We start from the raw sequence: 12,064 nt of genomic DNA, 5'->3' as shown, positions 1-12,064 counted from the left end.
CATATTGCCTTCTTCTCCAACACCTAAGCCACACCCACAAGGTTCAGCCATTTTGCCTTCTTCAAAGCTAAAAACACACCCACAATTGAGTGTTGTGTCAGATGAATGGGAACAGGGGGCTCCCACGTCTCATGACCAAGTGCAGTATAAAATGGCAAAGGTGCCTGCATCTAATGTTATAGCACCACCTGCTGGTGAATCTGTTGTATAAGATAGAAATGCAGATACAGATACAGCCAATCAAAGGTGGGCGGCAGGCGGACGGACCTGTAATGCGCTGAATGGCCAAACTGTTGATACTCAAAGGACTATAAAGAGGAGGGCCTCCCAATGTTAGCTTACACTTTGACAACATCAGCAGTTGCTGATGAAAGCTTAGTATGTAATAAAGTTTTTTGTCCCAGAGATCAGTGTTTCAATATGTCTCTTTTACAAATTGCTCTTTTACATAATTGCTAGCATACACACACACACACATGCACGCACAATTATATATAACATAAAACTTGGTTTTCCTGTGTCTCTAGAGCATGGAGAAAACAATTTTCCATTTTTCAAATTTTATGACTGTCTTAGTGACTGAATTTGCTAGAATTTTATTATTGTAATTATGATTATGATATAGTTACACTATGTAATTATGATTACGATATACGGTAAAGGTAAAGGTAAAGGTTCCCCCGCACATGTGTGCTAGTCGTTTCCGACTCTAGGGGCCGGTGCTCATCTCCGTTTCAAAGCCGAAGAGCCAGCGCTTGTCCGAGGACGTCTCCGTGGTCATGTGGCCGGCATGACTAGACGCCAAAGGTGCACGGAACGCTGTTACCTTCCCACCGTAGTGGTCCCTATTTTTCTACTTGCATTTTTACGTGCTTTCAAACTGCTAGGTTGGCAGAAGCTGGGACGAGTAACAGGCGCTCACTCTGTTACGCGGCACTCAGGATTTGACCCGCCAAACCGCCGACCTTCTGATCGACAAGCTCAGCATCCTAACCCACTGAGCCACCGCGTCCCTTATGATTACGATATAGTTACACTATAATTATAAATACATTGTGATATTATAATATTAAATTTGTATTACAATATTTTAATTCATAATTTTCTGCTAGCAATTATGTTATGCCATGTACTAACTTCTCTGACAAAGTGCTAATCCTGAAAAATCCTGGTTTTCCTGCATCTTCAGGAGAGGGAGAACATGATTAAGTGTCCATTTTTCAATTTTGATCTCTCTCGAAAGTGAAGCTTAGTGGCTGAATTTGCTATAATTATAATATTATAATTATGTTATAATTAATTATATATAACATAATTATAAATTATAATATTGTAATTATACTTAAGTATGATGCTGTAATTATATTATAACTATATAATTAATTATGATTATTAAATAATTATTACAATCATTATAATTAATTATAAGTATAATGAATTCAGCCACTAAGCTTCACTTTTGAGAGAGACCGAATTTGAAACACGTACACTTAATTATGTTCTCCCTGGCCTGGAGATGCAGGAAAAGGTTTTTTTCAGGCTTTGCTCTTTGTCTGAAGAGGCATAGAAAAATATTTTCTATAGGTATCAACTATCACAAAGCAAATTTTTATACTTCAGATTGAAAAAGATAGCTATAAATTTTACTGTGTTTATTTCAACAATAGAAGAATATCAGATACTTCTGTTTAAAAAAACTGTAAAAATAATTGTGAAAACAAAAGCAGATTACAAAACCAATTTTTCTTTTTATTTTTCATCATAGAACTATATTACAACATTTTGTCCTACAGTTCTTGAATATTCTAATGCTGTATTTGGTAACTAATTTTAAATATTTCTGCTTCAAAGCATTTTGCGGTTTATACATAGTTTTACAGGTTGTACCTGCTTTCATCACAACCTTGTTATCATATAGCTGCTCTGAATATTTGTTTCTTCCTTTATGATGCTGATGTCCTGCTCATTGTTTAGCAAATAATTTTCTCTGGGGAAATCTGAGACCTGCCCCTTGGTGGTCCTCCAGTCAAAAGGAGCAGCTTTCTTATTCAGCATGGAGTCTAAAGTCTTCTTTCTACCTTGCTTATTATTGGGAACTGTGCACTTTGTACTGAAATCATGTTTGTTTAGCTCACAGTTCACAGCCAATGATTTATTTCCGACTTCAATTACTTTCTTATGTTCTACTTTTTGATGGGAAATTTCTTCAGAAATTGAATAAATATTTTTTGTACTGTGCTCAGTAGAATTATTTGATTGTCTATGAAATAACCTAAACTTTTTTACATCAGCTATAAAGTTTACTTTTTTTTGTTTTTCCTTTGTGGACTCAGTTGACCTCACTGCCGACCCATTGCTTTGGTTGTATGCTTCAGAAACTCTTGCCACTACTCTTGGATGAATCATTGTAGTTATTTCGAAAAGACTGAGGTTTTTCTTTGTGATTTTTTCATTTCTTCCACTTTCACTCTCTTCATCAGATTCTGTCAAGGAGGAGGAGCCTTCTGTGCTAGTTTTAGAGTGTTGTAGATTAGTCAGCTTTTTTCCTTTTAAAAGACCCAATACTTCAAAGCGAAAACTGGAAATATCTTGCTTTAATTCCTGAAGAAGTAGAAGAAAATAAATGACACATGCAACTTAAAAAAATTGTATTAGAAAATGAGTTGTTTTGAAATATTGATTAAAGAATTATTAATAATAACATTATAATTTAATAATTTTATTTTTGAACTATGTACTATGTAAAGGCATAAATAGGCTTCAGTTAAACCTCTAATCTTAAATTCACCTAGTGCCAGTGGAAATATTTATCCTAACCCTATCCACACCATTTTCTTCCAATGGTCATGTAAAATTACCATTACTCATAAAAATTAAGGAAGAAGACAGCAATAAAAAGGCTTTGTGCTACCTGAGATGGCCATCCTTCAAGGAGGGACTAAAAGAGTACCTTCCCTATTAGATCTTGTTGGATGGGCATGGATGGGTGGGCATGAATGGGTATGTTTGGATGGATCTTGACTGAGTGGGTGTTGCTAGGTGAACGCAAAGCTGGGTTGATACGGATGACTCAGAGTGGATGACTCTGTGACCAGGTGGGGGTGGGCAGATGGGCATGCCTGGGTGGCTGCAAATAGCTCGGCATGGTCAGGTCAGCATGGAACATGTCTCCCTGGCCAACTGGAAGTGGGGACATGATGCCCCACCAGCTCCTCACCTCCCTAAACTGCTGGCAGCCGTGTGTGTGCCTCCTGGAGCTTGCACTGGAACCTGGCAGTGGTTAATCCACTGCCTCCCCAGAAAAACTTCCTTTCAGATCATGGGGGTGGGGGGAGAGAATTTGAAAGAGTTCAAATGTCCATTTGCATTAAAAGCTCTGCAGTGATGCCAGAGCACTTATAACCTTTCTTGGAATCAAGCAAAAAAAGGGGGGATGGACATGTTCCCCACCCCAGGGCCAAGAGAAGATTCAGTTTGCTCCACTGTCCTCCCCCTTCTAAGAATTACAACTTTGCATTGCAGCTATAAGTCATCCCATTCTGGTGCTAGAAACCCCCTTAACAATAGTTTTCTGATATGGGGAGAGAGATCCCGCCCCTTCTCTTCCCTCCTAACTCAAATCCACCATGAGCCATTGATTTCTGTGGAATTTCATCCTATTTGGAAACACCCTCACAACTGCTCTCTGGCTCACTGGCTCCAACACACCCAGAGTGGCACACTCACAGGGGAGAGCTGAGAGGCACTGTTTGCAGGGAGGGACTCTCGTCAAGCTGGGTGTCATGGTTCCGATAAATGAGACAGTTCAAACAAAATGCATGCATTGTTTATCTAAAAAGTCTTAACAATGAAACGAAATATCGGCACTCATGGAGGGATGCCAGAATCTGAGATCTCCTCCCCCCAAACCCATTTGTAACACATACAATCCCCACCCTTATCTACACATCATAAATCACATTATCCAATTAGTTTTACATATGAGGTTTCACTTCCCATTCTGTACGTGGGCTTTTCTAATCTCAAAACATCCACTGTTTTCCCCCAAAGTGAAGCAATTCAAAGTAACAGGCTGTCTCTTATATTGTCAGTGCAAAAATATGTCAGTGTTTGCAGCATTGACATCCGGGCCCCCTTACAAAAAGAACAGATCCTGTAATGTAAACAAACACAAGTTAGGAGCTGGCTTTTGGTTTGTTGGAGTGTTTCTCATAAAACTTTTTGATAAGTCTGTCAGCTTTCACATTGGTAGATTTCACCCAAATGGCTTCAGACAATGGATATCCCTTCCATTGTACTAGGTACTGCAATTTTCCCTTAAAGATTCTAGAGTCAAGAAAATGTTTCACTTCATATAATGGATCCGAGCTGCTACTACGAGGGGTCCAGGTGCTTTCTTAGGGGGAGGTCTTAAAGTGGAGGCTTGAAAAGGTTTCAAGCTACAATGGAACACTGGGTGAATTTTCCCCAAAAGTCTGGGGAGTTTCAATTTTACTGTGACCAGGTTTTCACAATGGGGAAAGGCCCCAAGAATTTCAGTCCCAATTTCTTGCTGGGTAATTTGAGATGTAAATATTTAGTTGACAAATAAACCTTTTCCCCAACTTGGAATGTTCTTTGGGGAGCCCTATTTTTATCAGCCTGTTTTTTATAAGTCTCAGAAGTCTTTTTTAGTGCCGTTTTTGTGTTTCTCCAAACCTCTTCCCACCCCCTCACCCATTGATCAAGTGTCTGGGAAGCGGAGGGCACCTAATAATAGTCAGGCATTGGGCTGAACTCTTTTCCTGTGGCTACTTTGAAAGGCGTGTAGCCAGTGCTGCTGTGAACAGAATTATTGTAGGCCACCTTGGCGAAAGGGAGGAGGTCAGTTCAGTTTGTTGGTAAGAAACATAGCATCTGAGATATTACTCCACTATTTTGTTAGCGGATTCTGCAGCCCCATTGGTAGCTGGATGAAAAGCAGATGATAAGCCTTGGGATGATCCAATTAATTTAAGGAAATTCCTCCAAATTTTCGCTGTGAACTGCACTCCTCTATCTGAAATTATTCACTTAGGGGCACCATGCAGTCAGTAGATATGTTTCAGGAACAATTTAGTCAGTCGTTGTGCAGATGGGAGTCCTTTATAGGCAATAAAGTGAGCCTGCTTCAAAAACAGATCTATCACAGTCCAGATGATAGTATTTCCTCTACTGTTGGGCAGGTCTACAATAAAGTCCATAGCTATTTCTTCCCATGGTTGAGAAGGGTCAGCTACCAACTGCAGTAACCCAGGGGGTTTCCCTGGAATTCTTTTCATGGTGGCACATACGGTATGACTCTTGACATAGTTTTTCACATCTTGTTTTAGCCCCAGCCACCAAAATTGCTGGCGGATGAGGTGTAGAGTTTTTAAATATCTGAAGTGTCCAGCCTGTTTTACATCATGGCTGTGTCTGAGAGCATTGAGACGGAGGGTTTCAGGTAGATACAATTTCCCCCCCATGTATGCCAAACCATCCCTGAATGTTAGGGAGGTTTGATTATTTTTGAACCCTTGATCGGTAAGGAGCTCTGTCTCTCTTTTTTTTTGTACAAGTTTTATTCATTTTTTAATTTTACATTCATATATTTGTGAAGCAATACGGTGGTTGGGTACTCAAAAGTAAACAATAGTAAATAACAAATTATTTTTAAATAGCTCAAGTTGCATCAACAAAGATTCCCCCTCTGATTCCCTTAGTTATAACATAATCAAATTAATCGAATTAATGCATTTCTAATTGTGACATAATCAATTAGAAGAATTTTCAATATATTTTCACTTATACATATCCATGTCTTGTTTTTAAGTTTTACCTAATTGCAATAGAATATCCTAGAATAGCCTATGATCTATAAAAGAAAACTTAATTTTCGAGTAACCTACATTTCCCTGTTTCAATAAAAAGTAATTATCCTGTCTACAGAACTTACATTGTTCATTTCAATACATTCTTATTTTTAAAAGTAAATTCTATTTGTCATCTTAATAATTCACCAATTATTAGAAAAATATCTTTTGTTATATAACCTTCCAAATTCTATAATATAAATCAATTCTAATAGCCAACTTTACTTTCCCTTAGACACCTAAAAGTTAAATACAAAATCAATTTATATCTATATCCAGGGCTTTTTTTCTCATAGAACGCTCAGAACGGAGTTCTGGCACCTTTTTTGGATGGAACCTTGTAGGGTAGGCAAGGCGGGTTATATGACGTGTGAGTTCTGGCACCTTTTTCTTTTACAAAAAAGCACTGTCTATATCATTACAACAAATATATTCTATATGTCATCTTAATAGTTCATCAATTATTAAATTATTATATCATTCCAGATTCTATAATATAGTTCAGAGTTATGTTCTAATAGCTTAATTTTGTTTTCCCTTAACAATCTAAAACCTAAATATAAAATCAGTTTATATTTTTTAAGGATTCCCCTTAGCCCATTAAAATAAATTTTTTAAGCTCTATTCTTACAAATCTGAAGAAAGATATAAGTCTAATTTTTTAAATCTAACTCGCACCTTCTTTTCAACCAGGCTTCCATATTGGTGCCTTTAGATTCTCAGATGTGTCTCCCTTTCTTCCTACACACATTGTTTGAATCCAGGTAGATCATCCAATTATCAGTTTTGCAAAGAAAGTGTCCACTTTGTAATCATTGAAGTATTGCTTTAATAGCTCAATTTTTGATGTTTGGTGTAATGTAATTGTCATTAGTTCATTTTGATCTTTTTCTTCTTCCAATTCCATCTGGCTTAGGTTAGAAGTAGTAACTGATGTTATGGTTATCATTTGATTGGCTGGGTCCTCAATGTACTGTATTTGAAAGTCTTTAATATCTTCCCTCTTGATGTTGCTTTCTTCAGGTACTATTGTTTTTTGAGTTGTAGGTTTTATAGTTGAGGTCGAGGTTTGGGCTTCAAAGTTCTATGTAAATTGTATTTGTTGTTCTTTAAAGTCTCCTACCTTAATGTTAGTTTCCACTTCTTCTGTTTGTTTTTGGATTGTCAATTCATCATTTAAAGTCAAAGTTTGATTTGGTAGCTTTAAGCTGTCAGATTTATCTTGCAGTTTGGCTTTGATTTGCTCAGTCATTGCCATGATTGTGTCAAGTATCAGTTTGTAGTTAAGTGGTGGGATATATTCCTCCATTTTGTTGATGTTTACAGATAAGTCTTTCATGGAGGCTATTTTAATAAGAATGATTGTCCACCTCCAGTATTCCTGAAGATTGTTTTCAGTGCCAGGTGTTTCCAATTCTTATCTTTGAAGATAATGTCAAGGACAGCTCTGTTATTCAGTCAGCTCTCACAATAAAAAAAGGTTTACTTGCTATACCAGGTTTTGCCAAAAGATGTCATCAATAGCATATAGAATAAGATATAAAGTCTTTTTCCAGATTAATATAAAGCTTTTGTTCAATTAGTCCATTTTTCCCCTTAATTCACAGCTTAATAGGGTGGTAGATCCCCACAAAAATAAAAGCTTTTTAATAAGTACAAATAATATTGCTTAATTTCTTTGCTTAGCCATTTGATTTCTTTTAAGGCTTTAAAATTTATTCCCCAAGTATGGAGTCATCGGTCTCTCAAAATAGGGGGAGGAAATTTTCAGAAACGTCCCAAAGGAAAGTAGTTAGGGGAATAAGAAAGGTAAGGTCTCACCCAGGTCCTCCAGATTGCTTAGTAGTGCTAGATGGTGCTTTGGGCTTTCAGCAGGGAACAGCTTAATGATTGGCTGTCTTGATGGCCGATCTCTTCTTCGGGCCAAAGGAGATGCTCCAGATTCGAGCAGAGGGCTGCCGCCCTTCTGCAATTACAAGGAGGGCCTCCTCGTGGTGGTCACCCCTCCAGGCTGACTTTTGACCCTTTTCAGGGTCCTCCAAGAAAGAAAGATCAGACAGCAGGGAGAGAGCTCTTCCTGCACGTTCGCAAGTGCCACACGCACAAACCGGAAGCCCTGGAGCTCTCATTTTATCATCTTCACTCCCGGGTCATCAGGATTTGGGGTTCTGTGAGGTGTGAGTTGTCCTGCAGGTTGTGAACTGGGGATAATTGCCTCGTAGACCTCTTCGTGTTCACTTTTGTATTGTGGCAGTTGGGATAGCACATCAGCTAGGAGGTTTTTCCTTCCCGGTATGTACTTTAAAGTTAAAATAGTTAAAGTACTGTGCCCATCACACTTGCTTTGGGGACAATTTGCAGGGAGTTTTTAGTGCCTCTAAATTTTTGTGATCTGTCCATACTTCAGAAGGCAGCTTGCTACCTTCTAAATAGTATTCCTCAGAATATCCAAAATATATTGAACAAACCAATAACAATGATGGAGACTATAGAAGCTATAAAAAGGCAAAAAAAGGACAAGACTCTGGGGCCACACGGACTATCTGTAGAATACTACACTGCATTACAAGAAGTCCTTACTCCGATCCTGAAAGAACTTTGTAATGAAACTCTCCTAAAAACCAAAATACCAAAGACATGGACTGAAGCTAATATCACTTTAATACCCAAAGAAGATACAGATTTGTTACATATAAAAAATTACAGACCAATTTCATTGCTAAATGTAGACTATAAAATCTTTGCCTTTATAATGCCTAAAAGACAGATAAAAAAACAATTTAAGAACAATTTTGGATGTTCTAGAGTATTTATGAAGCTCATCCAGGCAAATAGATGGATTTGATATTTCTTGATGCACAAAAGGCGTTTGATAACTTAAATTGGCAATTTATGTTTCAGCAACTTCTGGAAATGGATTTTGGGGAAAATGAATGCAATTTATGCAATTTATTATAAACAGACTGCTAGAGTAATTGTAAATGGAGACTACATAGAAAACTTTGATATTAAAAATGGCACAAGACAAGGATGTCCTTTATCCCCATTTCTATTCATATCAACCTTGGAAGTATTGAAGAGAAATATTAGACAAGACTCTGAGATCAAAGGACTGGAGATAAAGAGTGAAAAATATAAATTGCAGGCATTCGCGGATGATTTGTTCTTTATATGGGAAGAACCTCTGAAAACAAGCACAAAATTGTTGGCCATAATAGAACAATATGGTGAGGTTGTAGGCCTGATAATAAATAGAGAAAAGACTAAAGTTTTGACAAAGAACTTAACAGAAAAACAGAAAATGCAACTTGCAAGAAAAACAAATCTTCAAATAGTTAAAAAAGTTAAATACTTGGGAATTTATTTAACAGCAAGATGTATAACACTGAAAGATGACAACTATACAAAATTATTAAAACAAATAAAATTGGACTTAGAAAAGTGGAAAAATCTCAATCTGTCAACATTGGGGAGAATAGCTACAATTAAAATGAATATCTTACCGAAAATACTTTTTTTATTTCAAACCATTCTGGTAAAATTAGAAAAAGCCTTTTTTGATGAACTGAATACCATAATATTGAAATTTGTTTGGCAAGGTAAAAAAGCATGAATTAAAGTCAAATTGCTACAGGACGTTAGAGAAAGGGGAGGATTTGGACTCCCAGACTGGAAATTATATTACCAAGCAGCTATCTTAACGTGGATTAAAGAATGGATAACACTTAGAGACAAAAGATTACTACACCGAGGGGCATGACCTGCAGATTGGCTGGCATGCCTTTCTGTTGTATGGAAAGAATAAAGTACACAGATCTTTTCAGAACCATGCAATAAGAAATGCACTTCTCTTAGAATGGGAAAAAAGAAAAGAAAAAAATTATACCAAGATACTTGAATGACTTTCAACAATGGAAGCCTTTGCTTACCCAAACTTAATTAACGATGATAAACTTGTAACATATAAAGACTTATTGGACAATGAAGGAAGAATGAAATATAGACTAGACTTACAACAACAAGGTATTGACCAATCATGGTGGCCATATTTACAAATCCAATCAAGATATGAAAAAGACATGAAAAAATGGGGCTCTATAAGGAACAGACAGAACTTGATCTTACATTGCTAAAAACAGATGAAAAGCTGATTAAAAAAGTCTATAGATTACTGCTTAACTTAAAGATGGAGGAGGAACAAGTTAAAGAAACAATGATAATATGGGCAAAAAATGTTGGACATACTATAGAGCTTGAAGAATGGGAAAAGCTATGGGACAGATAGATTAACCAAAGCTGTATCATATAAAGAAAATTTGTATAAAATGTTTTATAGATGGCACATGACACCAGTGAGACTAGCTAAAATGTTTAAAAATACTTAATTTAATTTAATTTAATTTAATTTAATTTAATTTAATTTAATTTAATTTAATTTAATTTAATTTAATTTAATTTTGGGACTTATATGCCGCCCTATCTCCCAAAGGACTCAGGGCAGCTAACAACAATAAAAACAACAATAAAAACAATGAATACAAATATTAAAAGAAATTAAATTTTACAAAGCCCCACTAAAACCTGTAAAAATTGAAAACATAATTAAAACCCCCAATGTCACTCCAGGTCGGCCAGTTGGAAAAGGTATGTCTTTAGGTCGCGACGAAAGGACCGGAGATCTGGGGCCATTTGAAGTTCTTGGGGGAGCTGATTCCAAAGGGCAGGCGCCCCGACAGAGAAGGCCCTCCCCCTGGGGGTCACCAGCTGACATTGTCTGGCCGACGGCACCCTGAGAAGACCCTCTCTGTGTGAGCGCACAGGGCGATGGGAAGTCATTCCTGACAGCAGACAGTCCTGCAAATATCCCGGACCTAAGCCATGTAGGGCTTTATAAGTAAGAACCAGCACCTTGAACCTCACCCGGAGGGCAACCAGCAACCAAGGCAGCTCACGCAGGAGGGGTGTAATATGGGAGTATCGGGATGCTCCCACCACAACCCGTGTGGCCGCATTCTGCACCAGCTGAAGCCTCCGGGTGGCCTCCAAGGGCAGCCCCATGTAGAGTACATTGCAGTAATCTACACGGGAGGTAACGAGTGCATGAGTGACCGTACGTAAGGCATCACGGTCCAGATAGGGGTGCAACTGGTGCACCAGGTGAACCTGGGCAAATGCCTCCCTGGCCACGACCCCTATATGGTCTTCTAAATTGAGTCGTGCATCCAGGAGGACACCCAAGTTGCATGCCCTATCAACGGGAGGCAACACCTCTCCCCCCATAACCAAAGATGGTGAATCTTGGACAATATGAGATGCCGATACGTAGAGCCACTCGGTCTTGGCCGGGTTGAGTTGGAGCCTGTTCTTCCCCATCCAGATCTGCACCGCTTCCAGGCAACGGGACATCATGTTGAGGGCATCACTGGGTTGGTTCGGAGTGGAGATAAAAAGCTGGGTATCATCAGCATATTGATGATACCTTACTCCAAAACCATGTATGATCTCACCCAGTGGCTTCATGTAGATGTTGAACAGGAGGGGACAGAGGACTGACCCCTAAGGCACCCCACAATCAAGGGGCTTCAGGGTTGACCTCTGTCCTCCTGCCAACACTGTCTGTGAATGGCCCGAGAGGTAGGAGGAGAACCACCATAAGACGGTGCCTCCCACTCCCAACCCCTGGAGACGTCGCAGCAAGATACTATGGTCGATGGTATCAAAAGCCGCTGAGAGATGTAATAGGACCAGGATAGAGGAATAACCCCTATCCCGAGCCTACCAGAGATAATCTACCAGCGCGACCAATGCCATCTCCATGCTGTACCCAGGCCTGAAACCCGATTGGTACGGATCCAGATACTCAGTTTCCTCCAGGACCAACGGGAGCTGCCGTGCCACCATGCTCTCAACAACCTTCGCAAGAAAGCGAAGGTTGGAGACAGGAAGAAAATTATTTAAAATAGCTGGGTCCAGAGCAGGTTTCTTGAGGAAGGGCCTCACCACCGCCTCCTTCAAGGTGGCAGGGAAACACCCCTCACCCAAAGAAGCATTGATCACTGCCTGGAGCCAGCCAAGTGTAACCTACCAAGCTGCATAAACCATCCAGAGTCACAGGGTCAAACTCCTCCCATATAATATTGGCCAGACCTATCGCTTCCTCCTCATCAGACACTGCCCAATCGGAGTCCAGG

At 38.9% G+C, this 12,064-nt stretch overlaps 1 protein-coding gene across 1 annotated transcript in view; it reads right to left on the bottom strand.

Moving 5' to 3' along the window:
* Nucleotides 1-1,896: 1,896 nt before the first annotated feature.
* The window catches only part of TRPC4 (transient receptor potential cation channel subfamily C member 4), a gene marked incomplete at both ends in the record, with an annotated part of 226,363 nt that continues 216,195 nt past the window's right edge, over nt 1,897-12,064 (bottom strand). Inside the window, one exon of the mRNA XM_081316449.1 lies at nt 1,897-2,601. Coding sequence (XP_081172575.1) covers nt 1,897-2,601 — 705 coding nt within the window. The remainder of the gene's footprint in view (nt 2,602-12,064) is intronic.

Source organism: Vipera berus, assembly GCF_964194415.1.
Source record: "Vipera berus genome assembly, chromosome: 2".
In the NCBI taxonomy this organism is placed as follows: Eukaryota; Metazoa; Chordata; class Lepidosauria; order Squamata; family Viperidae; genus Vipera; species Vipera berus.
The sequence above is the reverse complement of the archived record's forward strand: the minus strand, read 5'-3'. Positions and strand labels throughout refer to the sequence as shown.